General features: G+C 52.8%; 1 protein-coding gene across 1 annotated transcript in view; it reads right to left on the bottom strand.

Annotated features, from left to right (window-relative positions):
• LOC132402280 (atypical kinase COQ8B, mitochondrial-like) overlaps nt 1–19,527 on the bottom strand; it is a 32,518-nt gene extending 12,991 nt beyond the window's left edge. The window contains exons 1-2 of the mRNA XM_059985125.1: nt 19,345–19,527; nt 17,863–17,970 (exon numbers count right to left, since the gene is read on the bottom strand). Coding sequence (XP_059841108.1) covers nt 17,863–17,970; nt 19,345–19,512 — 276 coding nt within the window. The 5' untranslated portion in view covers nt 19,513–19,527. The remainder of the gene's footprint in view (nt 1–17,862; nt 17,971–19,344) is intronic.
• Between the last annotated feature and the right edge of the window lie 3,108 nt (nt 19,528–22,635).

The raw sequence follows: 22,635 nt of genomic DNA, 5'->3' as shown, positions 1-22,635 counted from the left end.
CACCACTCTGTCTACTGCAATGCCACTTTCAATGAACTATGCTCTGTGGTCCTTGTTACACACAAGTAGATTTGCAGGTTTGATAAGTGTAACAGCAGACGCAGATTGTGGGTAAGAACAGCAACTGTTTATTCACAAGCAAGCAATGAAACGCTTTACACACCTATACATTGAACAAGCACTCACCCAAGTCACCCAGATGTCCATGCACCTGGACAGTTAGATCTTCTGATATAGAGTAACAAACAACAATTCAGAGTGGATCAAATTATAAGCACGTTTATTACTTGAAAGGGAAGGTCAACTCCATTCGTTGTCACTGAAAAGTAGCTTCAATCTTACAGCTCAGAACAAACCGCTTTTATATTTTTACAGAGACCAGTAATTTAACTTCATCTGTTTGAGATCATTCCATCTGATAATGACATTCTAGCATCTGTGGCACAATCAATCCACTTGTCTTTTGAGGTTTATTCTCCACTACCACCCCCCCACCCCAATAAAAGCTGTATCCTCTTTTTCTCTGTAACCAAAACATTCCTTATCATAAATACACACCATGGAATAAAGCAAGCGCGCGCGCACACACTTCCTGTAAGAATCTCATCCTAATAAACCAACACACTCTGGGACCACACAGGTTCAAGTTTGCCACATTACATTTTACAAAAGTTACAGATTCATAAAGACCAGGGATACTGATATATTTCCACATAAACTATAGAAACTACACTAAGCTCTCAATACACTTGTTACATCTGTCTAAGTTGCACAGCAAGATTAAACAAGCAATAAACATCAACTTAATGTGTCCACCCAAATGACGAGAGCCTCCCCCTATTAACTCTAACACATCTTCCAAATGGTTTCTCCAGCACAGCCTGTGACCCTCAGCCCGCAGTGGCTCAGGGTCAAGAGGAAGATGCACACATGTGTGTTCAGCTTTATACGCCTGAGAACTGGAAGCCAGTCAATGTTATCACAGCACGTGGCCTGGGACCGGGAACCAGTCAATGTTATCACAGCACGTGGCCTGGGACCGGGAACCAGTTAATGTTATCACAGCACGTGCCCTGGGACCGGGAACCAGTCAATGTTATCACAGCACGTGGCCTGGGACCAGGAACCAGTCAATGTTATCACAGCACGTGGCCTGGGACCAGGAACCAGTCAATGTTATCACAGCACGTGGCCTGGGACTGGGAACCAGTCAATGTTATCACAGCACATGGCCTGGGACCAGGAACCAGTCAATGTTATCACAGCATGTGGCCTGGGACCGGGAACCAGTCAATGTTATCACAGCACGTGGCCTGGGACCAGGAACCAGTCAATGTTATCTCAGCACGTGCCCTGGGACCAGAAACCAGTCCATGTTATCACAGCACGTGGCCTGGGACCAGGAACCAGTCAATGTTATCACAGCATGTGGCCTGGGACCAGGAACCAGTCAATGTTATCACAGCACGTGGCCTGGGACCGGGAACCAGTCAATGTTATCACAGCACGTGGCCTGGGACCGGGAACCAGTTAATGTTATCACAGCACGTGCCCTGGGACCGGGAACCAGTCAAATGTTATCACAGCACGTGGCCTGGGACCAGGAACCAGTCAATGTTATCACAGCACGTGGCCTGGGACTGGGAACCAGTCAATGTTATCACAGCACGTGGCCTGGGACCAGGAACCAGTCAATGTTATCACAGCACGTGGCCTGGGACCGGGAACCAGTCAATGTGATATCAGCACGTGGCCTGGGACCGGGAACCAGTCAATGTTATCACAGCACGTGGCCTGGGACCAGGAACCAGTCAATGTTATATCAGCACGTGGCCTGGGACCGGGAACCAGTCAATGTTAACACAGCACGTGGCCTGGGACCAGGAACCAGTCAATGTTATCTCAGCACGTGCCCTGGGACCAGAAACCAGTCAATGTTATCACAGCACATGGCCTGGGACCAGGAACCAGTCAATGTTATCTCAGCACGTGCCCTGGGACCAGAAACCAGTCCATGTTATCACAGCACGTGGCCTGGGACCAGGAACCAGTCAATGTTATCACAGCACGTGCCCTGGGACCAGAAACCAGTCAATGTTATCACAGCACGTGGCCTGGAACAAGGAACCAGTCAATGTTATCACAGCACGTGGCCTGGGACCGGGAACCAGTCAATGTGATATCAGCACGTGGCCTGGGACCGGGAACCAGTCAATGTTATCACAGCACGTGGCCTGGGACCAGGAACCAGTCAATGTTATCACAGCACGTGGCCTGGGACCGGGAACCAGTCAATGTTATCACAGCACGTGGCCTGGGACCGGGAACCAGTCAATGTGATATCAGCACGTGGCCTGGGACCGGGAACCAGTCAATGTTATCACAGCACGTGGCCTGGGACCGGGAACCAGTCAATGTTATCACAGCACGTGGCCTGGGACCGAGAACCAGTCAATGTTATCACAGCACGTGGCCTGGGACCAGGAACCAGTCAATGTTATCACAGCACGTGGCCTGGGACCGGGAACCAGTCAATGTTATCACAGCACGTGGCCTGGGACCGGGAACCAGTTAATGTTATCACAGCACGTGCCCTGGGACCGGGAACCAGTCAATGTTATCACAGCACGTGGCCTGGGACCGGGAACCAGTCAATGTTATCACAGCACGTGGCCTGGGACCAGGAACCAGTCAATGTTATCACAGCACGTGGTCTGGGACTGGGAACCAGTCAATGTTATCACAGCACGTGGCCTGGGACCAGGAACCAGTCAATGTTATCACAGCACGTGGCCTGGGACCGGGAACCAGTCAATGTGATATCAGCACGTGGCCTGGGACCGGGAACCAGTCAATGTTATCACAGCACGTGGCCTGGGACCAGGAACCAGTCAATGTTATATCAGCACGTGGCCTGGGACCGGGAACCAGTCAATGTTAACACAGCACGTGGCCAGGGACCAGGAACCAGTCAATGTTATCTCAGCACGTGCCCTGGGACCAGAAACCAGTCAATGTTATCACAGCACATGGCCTGGGACCAGGAACCAGTCAATGTTATCTCAGCACGTGCCCTGGGACCAGAAACCAGTCCATGTTATCACAGCACGTGGCCTGGGACCAGGAACCAGTCAATGTTATCACAGCACGTGCCCTGGGACCAGAAACCAGTCAAAGTTCTCACAGCACGTGGCCTGGAACCAGGAACCAGTCAATGTTATCACAGCACGTGGCCTGGGACCGGGAATCAGTCAATGTTATCACAGCATGTGGCCTGGGACCAGAAACCAGTCAATGTTATCACAGCACGTGGCCTGGGACCGGGAACCAGTCAATGTTATCACAGCACGTGGCCTGGGACCAGAAACCAGCCAATGTTATCACAGCACGTGGCCTGGGACCGGGAACCAGTCAATGTTATCACAGCACGTGGCCTGGGACCGGGAACCAGTCAATGTTATCACAGCACGTGGCCTGGGACCGGGAACCAGTCAATGTTATCACAGCACGTGGCCTGGGACCGGGAACCAGTCAATGTTATCACAGCATGTGGCCTGGGACCGGGAACCAGTCAATGATATCTCAGCATGTGGCCTGGGACCGGGAACCAGTCAATGTTATCACAGCACGTGGCCTGGGACCGGGAACCAGTCAATGTTATCACAGCACGTGGCCTGGGACCGGGAACCAGTCAATGTTATCTCAGCATGTGGCCTGGGACCGGGAACCAGTCAATGTTATCACAGCACGTGGCCTGGGACCCGGAACCAGTCAATGTTATCACAGCACGTGGCCTGGGACCCGGAACCAGTCAATGTTATCACAGCACGTGGCCTGGGACCGGGAACCAGTCAATGTTATCTCAGCACGTGGCCTGGGACCGGGAACCAGTCAATGTTATCACAGCACGTGGCCTGGGACCCGGAACCAGTCAATGTTATCACAGCACGTGGCCTGGGACCCGGAACCAGTCAATGCTATCACAGCACGTGGCCTGGGACTGGGAACCAGTCAATGTTATATCAGCACGTGGCCTGGGACCGGGAACCAGTCAATGTTATCACAGCACGTGGCCTGGGACCGGGAACCAGTCAATGTTATCACAGCACGTGGCCTGGGACCGGGAACCAGTCAATGTTATCACAGCACGTGGCCTGGGACCAGGAACCAGTCAATGTTAACACAGCACGTGGCCTGGGACCGGGAACCAGTCAATGTTATCACAGCACGTGGCCTGGGACTGGGAACCAGTCAATGTTATATCAGCACGTGGCCTGGGACCGGGAACCAGTCAATGTTATCACAGCACGTGGCCTGGGACCGGGAACCAGTCAATGTTATCACAGCACGTGGCCTGGGACCAGAAACCAGTCAATGTTATCACAGCACGTGGCCTGGGACCGGGAACCAGTCAATGTTATCACAGCACGTGGCCTGGGACCAGGAACCAGTCAATGTTAACACAGCACGTGGCCTGGGACCGGGAACCAGTTAATGTTATCACAGCACGTGCCCTGGGACCGGGAACCAGTCAATGTTATCACAGCACGTGGCCTGGGACCAGAAACCAGTCAATGTTATCACAGCACGTGGCCTGGAACCAGGAACCAGTCAATGTTATCACAGCACGTGGCCTGTGACCGGGAATCAGTCAATGTTATCACAGCACGTGGCCTGGGACCAGGAACCAGTCAATGTTATCACAGCACGTGGCCTGGGACTGGGAACCAGTCAATGTTATCACAGCACGTGGCCTGGGACCAGGAACCAGTCAATGTTATCACAGCACGTGGCCTGGGACCGGGAACCAGTCAATGTTATCACAGCACGTGGCCTGGGACCGGGAACCAGTCAATGTTATCACAGCACGTGGCCTGTGACCAGGAACCAGTCAATGTTATCACAGCACGTGGACTGGGACCGGGAACCAGTCAATGTTATCTCAGCACGTGGCCTGGGACCAGGAACCAGTCAATGTTATCACAGCACGTGGCCTGGGACCGGGAACCAGTCAATGTTATCACAGCACGTGGCCTGGGACCGGGAACTAGTCAATGTTATCACAGCACGTGGCCTGGGACCAGGAACCAGTCAATGTTAACACAGCACGTGGCCTGGGACCGGGAACCAGTCAATGTTATCACAGCACGTGGCCTGGGACCGGGAACCAGTCAATGTTATCACAGCACGTGGCCTGGGACCGGGAACCAGTCAATGTTATCACAGCACGTGGCCTGGGACTGGGAACCAGTCAATGTTATCTCAGCACGTGGCCTGGGACCGGGAACCAGTCAATGTTATCACAGCACGTGGCCTGGGACCGGGAACTAGTCAATGTTATCACAGCACGTGGCCTGGGACCAGGAACCAGTCAATGTTAACACAGCACGTGGCCTGGGACCGGGAACCAGTCAATGTTATCACAGCACGTGGCCTGGGACCGGGAACTAGTCAATGTTATCACAGCACGTGGCCTGGGACCGGGAACCAGTCAATGTTATCACAGCACGTGGCCTGGGACCGGGAACCAGTCAATGTTATCACAGCACGTGGCCTGGGACTGGGAACCAGTCATTGTTATCACAGCACGTGGCCTGGGACTAGGAACCAGTCAATGTTATCACAGCACGTGGCCTGGGACTGGGAACCAGTCAATGTTATCACAGCACGTGGCCTGGGACTGGGAACCAGTCAATGTTATCACAGCACGCGGCCTGGGACCGGGAACCAGTCAATGTTATCACAGCACGTGGCCTGGGACTGGGAACCAGTCAATGTTATCACAGCACGTGGCCTGGGACTGGGAACCAGTCAATGTTATCACAGCACGTGGCCTGGGACCGGGAACCAGTCCATGTTATCACAGCACGTGGCCTGGGACCGGGAACCAGTCAATGTTATCACAGCACGTGGCCTGGGACCGGGAACCAGTCAATGTTATCACAGCACGTGGCCTGGAACCGGGAACCAGTCAATGTTATCACAGCACGTGGCCTGGGACCCGGAACCAGTCAATGTTATCACAGCACGTGGCCTGGGACCGAGAACCAGTCAATGTTATCACAGCACGTGGCCTGGGACCAGGAACCAGTCAATGTTATCACAGCACGTGGCCTGGGACCGGGAACCAGTCAATGTTATCACAGCACGTGGCCTGGGACCGGGAACCAGTTAATGTTATCACAGCACGTGCCCTGGGACCGGGAACCAGTCAATGTTATCACAGCACGTGGCCTGGGACCAGGAACCAGTCAATGTTATCACAGCACGTGGCCTGGGACTGGGAACCAGTCAATGTTATCACAGCACGTGGCCTGGGACTGGGAACCAGTCAATGTTATCACAGCACGTGGCCTGGGACCAGGAACCAGTCAATGTTATCACAGCACGTGGCCTGGGACCGGGAACCAGTCAATGTGATATCAGCACGTGGCCTGGGACCGGGAACCAGTCAATGTTATCACTGCACGTGGCCTGGGACCAGGAACCAGTCAATGTTATATCAGCACGTGGCCTGGGACCGGGAACCAGTCAATGTTAACACAGCACGTGGCCTGGGACCAGGAACCAGTCAATGTTATCTCAGCACGTGCCCTGGGACCAGAAACCAGTCAATGTTATCACAGCACATGGCCTGGGACCAGGAACCAGTCAATGTTATCTCAGCACGTGCCCTGGGACCAGAAACCAGTCCATGTTATCACAGCACGTGGCCTGGGACCAGGAACCAGTCAATGTTATCACAGCACGTGCCCTGGGACCAGAAACCAGTCAATGTTATCACAGCACGTGGCCTGGAACCAGGAACCAGTCAATGTTATCACAGCACGTGGCCTGTGACCGGGAATCAGTCAATGTTATCACAGCACGTGGCCTGGGACCAGAAACCAGTCAATGTTATCACAGCACGTGGCCTGGGACCGGGAACCAGTCAATGTTATCACAGCACGTGGCCTGGGACCAGAAACCAGCCAATGTTATCACAGCACGTGGCCTGGGACCGGGAACCAGTCAATGTTATCACAGCACGTGGCCTGGGACCAGAAACCAGCCAATGTTATCACAGCACGTGGCCTGGGACCAGAAACCAGTCAATGTTATCACAGCATGTGGCCTGGGACCGGGAACCAGTCAATGTTATCACAGCACGTGGCCTGGGACCGGGAACCAGTCAATGTTATCTCAGCACGTGGCCTGGGACCGGGAACCAGTCAATGTTATCACAGCACGTGGCCTGGGACCGGGAACCAGTCAATGTTATCACAGCACGTGGCCTGGGACCGGGAACCAGTCAATGTTATCACAGCATGTGGCCTGGGACCGGGAACCAGTCAATGATATCTCAGCATGTGGCCTGGGACCGGGAACCAGTCAATGTTATCACAGCACGTGGCCTGGGACCGGGAACCAGTCAATGTTATCACAGCACGTGGCCTGGGACCGGGAACCAGTCAATGTTATCTCAGCATGTGGCCTGGGACCGGGAACCAGTCAATGTTATCACAGCACGTGGCCTGGGACCCGGAACCAGTCAATGTTATCACAGCACGTGGCCTGGGACCCGGAACCAGTCAATGTTATCACAGCACGTGGCCTGGGACCGGGAACCAGTCAATGTTATCTCAGCACGTGGCCTGGGACCGGGAACCAGTCAATGTTATCACAGCACGTGGCCTGGGACCCGGAACCAGTCAATGTTATCACAGCACGTGGCCTGGGACCCGGAACCAGTCAATGCTATCACAGCACGTGGCCTGGGACTGGGAACCAGTCAATGTTATATCAGCACGTGGCCTGGGACCGGGAACCAGTCAATGTTATCACAGCACGTGGCCTGGGACCGGGAACCAGTCAATGTTATCACAGCACGTGGCCTGGGACCGGGAACCAGTCAATGTTATCACAGCACGTGGCCTGGGACCAGGAACCAGTCAATGTTAACACAGCACGTGGCCTGGGACCGGGAACCAGTCAATGTTATCACAGCACGTGGCCTGGGACTGGGAACCAGTCAATGTTATATCAGCACGTGGCCTGGGACCGGGAACCAGTCAATGTTATCACAGCACGTGGCCTGGGACCGGGAACCAGTCAATGTTATCACAGCACGTGGCCTGGGACCAGAAACCAGTCAATGTTATCACAGCACGTGGCCTGGGACCGGGAACCAGTCAATGTTATCACAGCACGTGGCCTGGGACCAGGAACCAGTCAATGTTAACACAGCACGTGGCCTGGGACCGGGAACCAGTTAATGTTATCACAGCACGTGCCCTGGGACCGGGAACCAGTCAATGTTATCACAGCACGTGGCCTGGGACTGGGAACCAGTCAATGTTATCACAGCACGTGGCCTGGGACCAGGAACCAGTCAATGTTATCACAGCACGTGGCCTGGGACCGGGAACCAGTCAATGTTATCACAGCACGTGGCCTGGGACCAGGAACCAGTCAATGTTATCTCAGCACGTGCCCTGGGACCAGAAACCAGTCAATGTTATCACAGCACGTGGCCTGGGACTGGGAACCAGTCAATGTTATCACAGCACGTGGCCTGGGACCGGGAACCAGTCAATGTTATCACAGCATGTGGCCTGGGACCGGGAACCAGTCAATGTTATCACAGCACGTGGCCTGGAACCGGGAACCAGTCAATGTTATCACAGCACGTGGCCTGGGACCCGGAACCAGTCAATGTTATCACAGCACGTGGCCTGGGACCGAGAACCAGTCAATGTTATCACAGCACGTGGCCTGGGACCAGGAACCAGTCAATGTTATCACAGCACGTGGCCTGGGACCGGGAACCAGTCAATGTTATCACAGCACGTGGCCTGGGACCGGGAACCAGTTAATGTTATCACAGCACGTGCCCTGGGACCGGGAACCAGTCAATGTTATCACAGCACGTGGCCTGGGACCAGGAACCAGTCAATGTTATCACAGCACGTGGCCTGGGACCAGGAACCAGTCAATGTTATCACAGCACGTGGCCTGGGACTGGGAACCAGTCAATGTTATCACAGCACGTGGCCTGGGACCAGGAACCAGTCAATGTTATCACAGCACGTGGCCTGGGACCGGGAACCAGTCAATGTGATATCAGCACGTGGCCTGGGACCGGGAACCAGTCAATGTTATCACAGCACGTGGCCTGGGACCAGGAACCAGTCAATGTTATATCAGCACGTGGCCTGGGACCGGGAACCAGTCAATGTTAACACAGCACGTGGCCTGGGACCAGGAACCAGTCAATGTTATCTCAGCACGTGCCCTGGGACCAGAAACCAGTCAATGTTATCACAGCACATGGCCTGGGACCAGGAACCAGTCAATGTTATCTCAGCACGTGCCCTGGGACCAGAAACCAGTCCATGTTATCACAGCACGTGGCCTGGGACCAGGAACCAGTCAATGTTATCACAGCACGTGCCCTGGGACCAGAAACCAGTCAATGTTATCACAGCACGTGGCCTGGAACCAGGAACCAGTCAATGTTATCACAGCACGTGGCCTGTGACCGGGAATCAGTCAATGTTATCACAGCACGTGGCCTGGGACCAGAAACCAGTCAATGTTATCACAGCACGTGGCCTGGGACCGGGAACCAGTCAATGTTATCACAGCACGTGGCCTGGGACCAGAAACCAGCCAATGTTATCACAGCACGTGGCCTGGGACCGGGAACCAGTCAATGTTATCACAGCACTTGGCCTGGGACCAGAAACCAGCCAATGTTATCACAGCACGTGGCCTGGGACCAGAAACCAGTCAATGTTATCACAGCATGTGGCCTGGGACCGGGAACCAGTCAATGTTATCACAGCACGTGGCCTGGGACCGGGAACCAGTCAATGTTATCTCAGCACGTGGCCTGGGACCGGGAACCAGTCAATGTTATCACAGCACGTGGCCTGGGACCGGGAACCAGTCAATGTTATCACAGCACGTGGCCTGGGACTGGGAACCAGTCAATGTTATCACAGCATGTGGCCTGGGACCGGGAACCAGTCAATGATATCTCAGCATGTGGCCTGGGACCGGGAACCAGTCAATGTTATCACAGCACGTGGCCTGGGACCGGGAACCAGTCAATGTTATCACAGCACGTGGCCTGGGACCGGGAACCAGTCAATGTTATCTCAGCATGTGGCCTGGGACCGGGAACCAGTCAATGTTATCACAGCACGTGGCCTGGGACCCGGAACCAGTCAATGTTATCACAGCACGTGGCCTGGGACCCGGAACCAGTCAATGTTATCACAGCACGTGGCCTGGGACCGTGAACCAGTCAATGTTATCTCAGCACGTGGCCTGGGACCGGGAACCAGTCAATGTTATCACAGCACGTGGCCTGGGACCCGGAACCAGTCAATGTTATCACAGCACGTGGCCTGGGACCCGGAACCAGTCAATGCTATCACAGCACGTGGCCTGGGACTGGGAACCAGTCAATGTTATATCAGCACGTGGCCTGGGACCGGGAACCAGTCAATGTTATCACAGCACGTGGCCTGGGACCGGGAACCAGTCTATGTTATCACAGCACGTGGCCTGGGACCGGGAACCAGTCAATGTTATCACAGCACGTGGCCTGGGACCAGGAACCAGTCAATGTTAACACAGCACGTGGCCTGGGACCGGGAACCAGTCAATGTTATCACAGCACGTGGCCTGGGACTGGGAACCAGTCAATGTTATATCAGCACGTGGCCTGGGACCGGGAACCAGTCAATGTTATCACAGCACGTGGCCTGGGACCGGGAACCAGTCAATGTTATCACAGCACGTGGCCTGGGACCAGAAACCAGTCAATGTTATCACAGCACGTGGCCTGGGACCGGGAACCAGTCAATGTTATCACAGCACGTGGCCTGGGACCAGGAACCAGTCAATGTTAACACAGCACGTGGCCTGGGACCGGGAACCAGTTAATGTTATCACAGCACGTGCCCTGGGACCGGGAACCAGTCAATGTTATCACAGCACGTGGCCTGGGACCAGAAACCAGTCAATGTTATCACAGCACGTGGCCTGGAACCAGGAACCAGTCAATGTTATCACAGCACGTGGCCTGTGACCGGGAATCAGTCAATGTTATCACAGCACGTGGCCTGGGACCAGGAACCAGTCAATGTTATCACAGCACGTGGCCTGGGACCGGGAACCAGTCAATGTGATATCAGCACGTGGCCTGGGACCGGGAACCAGTCAATGTTATCACAGCACGTGGCCTGGGACCAGGAACCAGTCAATGTTATATCAGCACGTGGCCTGGGACCGGGAACCAGTCAATGTTAACACAGCACGTGGCCTGGGACCAGGAACCAGTCAATGTTATCTCAGCACGTGCCCTGGGACCAGAAACCAGTCAATGTTATCACAGCACATGGCCTGGGACCAGGAACCAGTCAATGTTATCTCAGCACGTGCCCTGGGACCAGAAACCAGTCCATGTTATCACAGCACGTGGCCTGGGACCAGGAACCAGTCAATGTTATCACAGCACGTGCCCTGGGACCAGAAACCAGTCAATGTTATCACAGCACGTGGCCTGGAACCAGGAACCAGTCAATGTTATCACAGCACGTGGCCTGTGACCGGGAATCAGTCAATGTTATCACAGCACGTGGCCTGGGACCAGAAACCAGCCAATGTTATCACAGCACGTGGCCTGGGACCGGGAACCAGTCAATGTTATCACAGCACGTGGCCTGGGACCAGAAACCAGCCAATGTTATCACAGCACGTGGCCTGGGACCAGAAACCAGTCAATGTTATCACAGCACGTGGCCTGGGACCGGGAACCAGTCAATGTTATCACAGCACGTGGCCTGGGACCGGGAACCAGTCAATGTTATCTCAGCACGTGGCCTGGGACCGGGAACCAGTCAATGTTATCACAGCACGTGGCCTGGGACCGGGAACCAGTCAATGTTATCACAGCACGTGGCCTGGGACCGGGAACCAGTCAATGTTATCACAGCATGTGGCCTGGGACCGGGAACCAGTCAATGATATCTCAGCACGTGGCCTGGGACCGGGAACCAGTCAATGTTATCACAGCACGTGGCCTGGGACCGGGAACCAGTCAATGTTATCACAGCACGTGGCCTGGGACCGGGAACCAGTCAATGTTATCTCAGCACGTGGCCTGGGACCGTGAACCAGTCAATGTTATCACAGCACGTGGCCTGGGACCCGGAACCAGTCAATGTTATCACAGCACGTGGCCTGGGACCCGGAACCAGTCAATGTTATCACAGCACGTGGCCTGGGACTGGGAACCAGTCAATGTTATATCAGCACGTGGCCTGGGACCGGGAACCAGTCAATGTTATCACAGCACGTGGCCTGGGACCGGGAACCAGTCAATGTTATCACAGCACGTGGCCTGGGACCAGAAACCAGTCAATGTTATCACAGCACGTGGCCAAGGACCGGGAACCAGTCAATGTTATCACAGCACGTGGCCTGGGACTGGGAACCAGTCAATGTTATATCAGCACGTGGCCTGGGACCGGGAACCAGTCAATGTTATCACAGCACGTGGCCTGGGACCGGGAACCAGACAATGTTATCACAGCACGTGGCCTGGGACCAGAAACCAGTCAATGTTATCACAGCACGTGGCCTGGGACCGGGAACCAGTCAATGTTATCACAGCACGTGGCCTGGGACCAGGAACCAGTCAATGTTAACACAGCACGTGGCCTGGGACCGGGAACCAGTCCATGTTATCACAGCACGTGGCCTGGGACCAGGAACCAGTCAATGTTATCACAGCACGTGCCCTGGGACCAGAAACCAGTCAATGTTATCACAGCACGTGGCCTGGAACCAGGAACCAGTCAATGTTATCAGAGCACGTGGCCTGTGACCGGGAATCAGTCAATGTTATCACAGCACGTGGCCTGGGACCAGAAACCAGTCAATGTTATCACAGCACGTGGCCTGGGACCGGGAACCAGTCAATGTTATCACAGCACGTGGCCTGGGACCAGGAACCAGTCAATGTTATCACAGCACGTGGCCTGGGACCGGGAACCAGTCAATGTTATCACAGCCACGTGGCCTGTGACCAGAAACCAGTCAATGTTATCACAGCACGTGGCCTGGGACCGGGAACCAGTCAATGTTATCACAGCACGTGGCCTGGGACCAGAAACCAGTCAATGTTATCACAGCACGTGGCCTGGGACCAGGAACCAGTCAATGTTATCACAGCACGTGGCCTGGGACCAGAAACCAGTCAATGTTATCACAGCACGTGGCCTGGGACCAGAAACCAGTCAATGTTATCACAGCACGTGGCCTGGAACCGGGAACCAGTCAATGTTATCACAGCACGTGGCCTGGGACCGGGAACCAGTCAATGTTAACACAGCACGTGGCCTGGGACCGGGAACCAGTCAATGTTATCACAGCACGTGGCCTGGGACCGGGAACCAGTCAATGTTATCACAGCACGTGGCCTGGAACCGGGAACCAGTCAATGTTATCACAGCACGTGGCCTGGGACCAGGAACCAGTCAATGTTATCACAGCACGTGGCCTGGGACCGGGAACCAGTCAATGTTATCACAGCACGTGGCCTGGGACCGGGAACCAGTCAATGTTATCACAGCACGTGGCCTGGGACCAGAAACCAGTCAATGTTATCACAGCACGTGGCCTGGGACCGGGAACCAGTCAATGTTATCACAGCACGTGGCCTGGGACCGGGAACCAGTTAATGTTATCACAGCACGTGCCCTGGGACCGGGAACCAGTCAATGTTATCACAGCACGTGGCCTGGGACCAGAAACCAGTCAATGTTATCACAGCACGTGGCCTGGAACCAGGAACCAGTCAATGTTATCACAGCACGTGGCCTGTGACCGGGAATCAGTCAATGTTATCACAGCACGTGGCCTGGGACCAGGAACCAGTCAATGTTATCACAGCACGTGGCCTGGGACCGGGAACCAGTCAATGTGATATCAGCACGTGGCCTGGGACCGGGAACCAGTCAATGTTATCACAGCACGTGGCCTGGGACCAGGAACCAGTCAATGTTATATCAGCACGTGGCCTGGGACCGGGAACCAGTCAATGTTAACACAGCACGTGGCCTGGGACCAGGAACCAGTCAATGTTATCTCAGCACGTGCCCTGGGACCAGAAACCAGTCAATGTTATCACAGCACATGGCCTGGGACCAGGAACCAGTCAATGTTATCTCAGCACGTGCCCTGGGACCAGAAACCAGTCCATGTTATCACAGCACGTGGCCTGGGACCAGGAACCAGTCAATGTTATCACAGCACGTGCCCTGGGACCAGAAACCAGTCAATGTTATCACAGCACGTGGCCTGGAACCAGGAACCAGTCAATGTTATCACAGCACGTGGCCTGTGACCGGGAATCAGTCAATGTTATCACAGCACGTGGCCTGGGACCAGAAACCAGCCAATGTTATCACAGCACGTGGCCTGGGACCGGGAACCAGTCAATGTTATCACAGCACGTGGCCTGGGACCAGAAACCAGCCAATGTTATCACAGCACGTGGCCTGGGACCAGAAACCAGTCAATGTTATCACAGCACGTGGCCTGGGACCGGGAACCAGTCAATGTTATCACAGCACGTGGCCTGGGACCGGGAACCAGTCAATGTTATCTCAGCACGTGGCCTGGGACCGGGAACCAGTCAATGTTATCACAGCACGTGGCCTGGGACCGGGAACCAGTCAATGTTATCACAGCACGTGGCCTGGGACCGGGAACCAGTCAATGTTATCACAGCATGTGGCCTGGGACCGGGAACCAGTCAATGATATCTCAGCACGTGGCCTGGGACCGGGAACCAGTCAATGTTATCACAGCACGTGGCCTGGGACCGGGAACCAGTCAATGTTATCACAGCACGTGGCCTGGGACCGGGAACCAGTCAATGTTATCTCAGCACGTGGCCTGGGACCGTGAACCAGTCAATGTTATCACAGCACGTGGCCTGGGACCCGGAACCAGTCAATGTTATCACAGCACGTGGCCTGGGACCCGGAACCAGTCAATGTTATCACAGCACGTGGCCTGGGACTGGGAACCAGTCAATGTTATATCAGCACGTGGCCTGGGACCGGGAACCAGTCAATGTTATCACAGCACGTGGCCTGGGACCGGGAACCAGTCAATGTTATCACAGCACGTGGCCTGGGACCAGAAACCAGTCAATGTTATCACAGCACGTGGCCAAGGACCGGGAACCAGTCAATGTTATCACAGCACGTGGCCTGGGACTGGGAACCAGTCAATGTTATATCAGCACGTGGCCTGGGACCGGGAACCAGTCAATGTTATCACAGCACGTGGCCTGGGACCGGGAACCAGACAATGTTATCACAGCACGTGGCCTGGGACCAGAAACCAGTCAATGTTATCACAGCACGTGGCCTGGGACCGGGAACCAGTCAATGTTATCACAGCACGTGGCCTGGGACCAGGAACCAGTCAATGTTAACACAGCACGTGGCCTGGGACCGGGAACCAGTCCATGTTATCACAGCACGTGGCCTGGGACCAGGAACCAGTCAATGTTATCACAGCACGTGCCCTGGGACCAGAAACCAGTCAATGTTATCACAGCACGTGGCCTGGAACCAGGAACCAGTCAATGTTATCAGAGCACGTGGCCTGTGACCGGGAATCAGTCAATGTTATCACAGCACGTGGCCTGGGACCAGAAACCAGTCAATGTTATCACAGCACGTGGCCTGGGACCGGGAACCAGTCAATGTTATCACAGCACGTGGCCTGGGACCAGGAACCAGTCAATGTTATCACAGCACGTGGCCTGGGACCGGGAACCAGTCAATGTTATCACAGCCACGTGGCCTGTGACCAGAAACCAGTCAATGTTATCACAGCACGTGGCCTGGGACCGGGAACCAGTCAATGTTATCACAGCACGTGGCCTGGGACCAGAAACCAGTCAATGTTATCACAGCACGTGGCCTGGGACCAGGAACCAGTCAATGTTATCACAGCACGTGGCCTGGGACCAGAAACCAGTCAATGTTATCACAGCACGTGGCCTGGGACCAGAAACCAGTCAATGTTATCACAGCACGTGGCCTGGAACCGGGAACCAGTCAATGTTATCACAGCACGTGGCCTGGGACCGGGAACCAGTCAATGTTAACACAGCACGTGGCCTGGGACCGGGAACCAGTCAATGTTATCACAGCACGTGGCCTGGGACCGGGAACCAGTCAATGTTATCACAGCACGTGGCCTGGAACCGGGAACCAGTCAATGTTATCACAGCACGTGGCCTGGGACCAGGAACCAGTCAATGTTATCACAGCACGTGGCCTGGGACCGGGAACCAGTCAATGTTATCACAGCACGTGGCCTGGGACCGGAAACCAGTCAATGTTATCACAGCACGTGGCCTGGGACCAGAAACCAGTCAATGTTATCACAGCACGTGGCCTGGGACCAGGAACCAGTCAATGTTATCACAGCACGTGGCCTGGGACCGGGAACCAGTCAATGTTATCACAGCACGTGGCCTGGGACCAGGAACCAGTCAATGTTATCACAGCACGTGGTCTGGGACCAGGAACCAGTCAATGTTATCACAGCACGTGGCCTGGGACCAGAGACCAGTCAATGTTATCACAGCACGTGGCCTGGGACCAGAAACCAGTCAATGTTATCACAGCACGTGGCCTGGAACCAGAAACCAGTCAATGTTATCACAGCACGTGGCCTGGAACCGGGAACCAGTCAATGTTATCACAGCACGTGGCCTGGGACCGGGAACCAGTCAATGTTATCACAGCACGTGGCCTGGGACCGGGAACCAGTCAATGTTATCACAGCACGTGGCCTGGGACCGGGAACCAGTCAATGTTATCACAGCACGTGGCCTGGGACCGGGAACCAGTCAATGTTATCACAGCACGTGGCCTGGGACCGGGAACCAGTCAATGTTATCACAGCACGTGGCCTGGGACCAGAAACCAGTCAATGTTATCTCAGCATGTGGCCTGGGTCTGGGAACCAGTCAATGTTATCACAGCACGTGGCCTGGGACCGGGAACCAGTCAATGTTATCACAGCACGTGGCCTGGGACTAGGAACCAGTCAATGTTATCACAGCACGTGGCCTGGGACCGGGAACCAGTCAATGTTATCACAGCACGTGGCCTGGGACCGGGAACCAGTCAATGTTATCACAGCACGTGGCCTGGGACTGGGAACCAGTCAATGTTATCACAGCACGTGGCCTGGGACCAGGAACCAGTCAATGTTATCACAGCACGTGGCCTGGGACCGGGAACCAGTCAATGTTATCACAGCACGTGGCCTGGGACCGGGAACCAGTCAATGTTATCATAGCACGTGGCCTGGGACCGGGAACCAGTCAATGTTATCACAGCACGTGGCCTGGGACTGGGAACCAGTCAATGTTATCACTGCAAGTGTCATGTCATGGCACTGGGATCTGGGGCCAAGGGCGAAGAAAATAATCATGGAAATCCAAGTTGTTGCGGTTCAGCTTGCTTCTCCACGACGCTTACTCGGTTCTACACTAAACTGAGGCTATGGCTTAGTGTCTGTGGACGAACTCTCTTTCATAACCTTCAGTTCTGAATGCTATTTGCTTATTTTTATTGTTTGCACCATTTGTTTTTTTCTCTCTGCACACTGGAAGTTTTAATGGTCTTTTTTTTCAGATTCTTTTGGGTTTCTTGGTTGTGTGACTGTATATAAGGAGACGGATCTCAAGGCTGTGCAATATATACATACGTTGATAATAAATGCACTTTGAACTTTGAAACTGTAGGTGAAGGAACATTAAATGTGCCTCACCTTCTGCTTCTCTGCGTCAAAAAAGAAATTGGACCAGTTTGGATCGGTCTGCATGAACCTGAACTCAAAAACTTCACGGAGACATAACTCAAGTATGCTGGAGCAAATCTGAAAGTCGGAACACAGAACATTTATCCAAAAGCGGGATCCATAGGGAATCACAAAGAGATGACATTCAAATCAATCACTTCTAACAAAGAAGCATGGTAGCGTAGTGGTTTGCACAATGCTTTACAGCACCAGCGACTCGGGTTCAATTCCTGCCACCGTCTGCAAGGAGTTTGCACATTCTTCCCGTGACCACGTGGGTTTCCTCCTGGTGTTCTCGTTTCCTCCCAGAGTCCATAGATGTACCGGTCATTGTAAATTGTCCTGTGATTAGGCTGAGGTTAAATTGGGTGACTGCTGGGCAGCATGGCCCAAAGGGCTGGAAAGGCCTATTCCGTGGGGTGGGGGGGGTAGATAAGTAAGTAAATAAAACCCCCCATTTCTGAAGAATTAGAATGTTCTAATCTGAAAATAATTTATTATTAGAATATTCAAATATTTCCACCACTGCCTGTAAGGAGTTTGTACGTTCTCCCCAAAGACGTATGGGTTGATAGGTTAACTGGTCATTGCAAATTGACCAGTGATTGGGCTAGAGTTAAAATAGGTAGGTTACTGAGCAGTGCGACACATTGGGCCACAAGAGCCTGCTCTGTCTGTGACTCTAAATCAAATTAAATTAAAAATTAAATGTGAACAGAAGTCTCAAAGACTTCACTCTTGGAGAAAGAGGAACTTCACCGAGACGATGCGCAAAGTCGCGTGGTGAAAGCTGTAAGTCCATGGAAGCCTCAGGGCCGACTGAAGTTTGCAGGAGGAGGGTCAGGCACTGGGGCTAACAACCCTATCCTGCAAAACCCCAGTGCTGCAGGAACACCAACAAAAACTCTGAAGACCTCATCCCAGGGAGAAGAAGATGGGCTACACCTAGGGAGAATTGAAAGGGCTGGCCCAGGACAGAGGACTCTGGCGAGCTGCTGTCAGCGACCTTTCCCCAGCAGGGGTAAGTCAAAGCAGACATTGCCTTAAAGAGTTTGTTTGATGGTAGGTGGACTCGCAACTAATGTATGCTGTACATAACGACAGATTGTTTTGCCGGCTGGTTTGGGTGAAGAAACCACTGAATTTAACAACTTTCTCCCTCATTCATAAAAAAATATATACTTTAATTACAGTCAGGTAGAAAGAAGGCACAACAGCGGCTACACTTCTTCGGAGTGGGAGGAGATTGGTATGTCACCAAAGATACTCAAGGAAGGAAACTGGAGGTACTGACCACCCAAGTGATCATGGCAAGAACATGCAAACTCCTTACAGAGACAACGATGAGAACTGAACCCAGATCGCCGACGCTGTAGAGGGCTCCCATGCTGGCTTGCTCCCCTCAACTCTTCCCCAGAGCCATCCTGACGAACAGACAAAGTGCGAGCATACCTTATTCCGAGTGCACTGATCGAGATCGCTGCACTTGTCCAGAGGCACGCCCGACACCAGCTCTGCAGTAAAAACTCGCTTCGTCGTGAGCTCGTCGATCACCTCTGGAACGTATAGGAAAGAATCGTCTTTCAGGAGCTCCCTGTGATTCAAGCCAAGACACAACATGCTGGTCAGAATCAAGTACAGAGACTTTGATTCACGTGAAAAGGGAATACAGGACAACTCTGGGCATTCTGAAACAACTGTTACCTTTGACAGATCACATCACTATTTGGGCTTTATGACCAGTTAATTACAAGCATTCTAACCGGTTGCATCACTGTCTGGTATGGAGTATCGGTAAAAGCTGCAGAGGGCTGCAAACTCCACTAGGTCCATCATGGGCACTAGCCCCTCCATCCAGGACAATTTCAAATGGTGATGCTTCAAAAAGGCTGCATCCAGCCTTCTGGACCCCCATCACCCAGGACATGGCCTCATTTCATTGCTTCCATCAGGGAGGGGGTACAGGAGCCCAAATGAACATTCTCAATGATTCAGGAACAACTTCTTCCCCTCTGCCAACAGATTTCTGAATGAACAATAATCCCAGATGTATCTATCTCTATACATAGATATACAGAGAGGGTACCCAAGACTTCTTGCACGTTTATCAATGTGGAGTGGCAAGTGAGATTGCAAATCTGGTGGGAGCAAAGGATGTTGGGAATGGCAAGGGTGGAGTACCATGGGATGGGAGTGGGACAGATGGCAGAGAAGGAGCGTCAAGGAAGGTCATTTGATTCCAAACAATTGATTTATTGATCATTAAAGAATGTCTCTCAGGTGCTTCCTGCTCCCTCCCCTCTCCCTTCCCCTTTTCCCAACCATGATTCCATTCTTGCTGTCCTTTTCCCACTCTCAGTCCACAAGAGACCCATATCAGAAAATTAGTTGTTTTTTTGCGGCAGCGGTACAGTGCAATACATAACATTACCACAGTACTGTGCAACGGTCTTTGGAAGCCTAGCAATAAAAACAGTACGTGCCTAAGAGTTCTGCATAGTAATATATATATATATTTCTTATTGTAATTTAGTTTAATATATTGCAACGTACTGCTGCCACAAAACTACAAACAAATCTCTGGCATTTATTATCAGGTCCCAGATAATAAATCTGATTCTTATACATAACTGCATGGAGCAATGAAAAATTTGATACAAATATAAATGGGTGAATGCAAAAAAAAGGCTAGTGGAGAGAAGGAGCGTATTACACCTCCTTGCAGAGACATGGCTCCACTCCACCACCACTGGCTGTAATTTCTCTATCCTCCTCCCTCTTTGTTTCTACTCCCCGTTCTGGTTACCCTCTCACCTCCTGGTTCCTCTCTCTCCCAGCTTCTTACTTCATCAGCCCTTCCCCCACAGCCACACACCTCTATGCACCCTCATCTCAGCAATCTCCCGACAGCCTGTACTCCTCCCCCTCCTCAAACTTCTAATTCCAGTTTATTCTCCCATCTTTTCCAATCCTGATGAAGGGTCTTAGCCTGAAAAACGCTGTTTATTTCTCTGTATGGATGTTGTCTAACCTGCTGAGCAGCTTTTGCGGTTGTATTTGGAAACTGGTTGATGCCCAGGTTGGTGCGGTCTTTCATTAATTCTATTACGTTTACTATACTAATATGGAATTATTGAGTATGCCCACAAGAAAATGAATCCCAGGATTGTATAAAGTAAAGAGTTTCTACAACACAGAAAGGCCCTTTGGCCCATCTAGTCCATGCTGAGTCATTTAAACTGCCTACTCCTATCAACTTGCAAAACGACAACAGCCCTCCATACCCCTACCATCCATGTACCTAACCAAACTTCGCTTCAACGTTGAAATCAAGCTCACATGCACCGCTTGTGCTGGCAGCTTGTCCCACACTCTCATGACCCTCCGAGTGACAAGGTGCCCCACATATTTCCCTTAAACATTTCACTTTTCACCCTTAACCCATTACCTCCAGTTATAGTTCCACCAAGTTTCAGTAGAAAAGGCCTGCTTGCATGTACCTTACCTATACTCCTCAAAATTTTGTATATCTACATCTAATCTCCTCTCAATCTCAGATGATCTAAAGCAGTGAACTAGTATGGAAGTTAGTAGTTGGATAATGTTGGAGTTGATTGTTACTCCAGTCTTCTTCCCCATTTTCTTTCCAGTTCTGAGGAAGAGTCTCCATGGACACTGCCTGCCTTATTTCAAAGGTTCATTATCAATGTGTCCACTTACAATGACATCCCCAGACAGCCACGAAACAAACCCACCATCCGCACAAAAAAAGAACAGCATCCCAATCATCAACACCCAAGCCCTCCTTCCACAAAACATCACCCCCAAACCAGCTTACACACGCAAAATGGAAAATCGATCCTAAACCGCCTCCCTCCCACACAACGGAACATCGATCCTAAACCCCCTCCCCCCACACAATGGAGCATCGATCCTAAAACTCCACCCCCCACACAATGGAACATCGATCCTAAACCCCCTCCCCCCCACACAATGGAGCATCGATCCTAAACCCCCTCCCCCCCACACAATGGAACATCGATCCTAAAACTCCACCCCCACACAATGGAACATCGATCCTAAAACTCTACCCCCCACACAATGGAACATCGATCCTAAACCCCCTCCCCCCACAATGGAACATCGATCCTAAACCCCCTCTCCCCCCCACACAATGGAACATCGATCCTAAACCCCCTCCCCCCAAACACAATGGAACATCGATCCTAAACCCCCTCCCCCCCACACAATGGAACATCGATCCTAAACCCCCTCCCCCCACACAATGGAACATCGATCCTAAACCCCCTCCCCCCCCACACACAATGGAACATCGATCCTAAACCCCCTCCCCCACACACAATGGAACATCGATCCTAAACCCCCTCCCCCCCCACACACAATGGAACATCGATCCTAAACCCCCTCCCCCCACACAATGGAACATCGATCCGAAACCCCCTCCCCCCCACACAATGGAACATCGATACTAAACCCCCTCCCCCCCCACACAATGGAACATCGATCCTAAACCCCCTCCCCTCACACAATGGAACATCGATCCTAAACCCCCTCCCCCCCCACACAATGGAACACGGATCCTAAACCCCCTCCCCCCCCCACACAATGGAACACGGATCCTAAACCCCCTCCCCCCACACAATGGAACATCGATCCTAAACCCCCTCCCCCCTCACAATGGAACACGGATCCTAAACCCCCTCCCCCCACACACACAATGCA

Source organism: Hypanus sabinus, chromosome 11 (assembly GCF_030144855.1).
Source record: "Hypanus sabinus isolate sHypSab1 chromosome 11, sHypSab1.hap1, whole genome shotgun sequence".
Taxonomy (NCBI): domain Eukaryota; kingdom Metazoa; phylum Chordata; class Chondrichthyes; order Myliobatiformes; family Dasyatidae; genus Hypanus; species Hypanus sabinus.
This window is presented reverse-complemented; position numbering and strand designations above follow the sequence as displayed.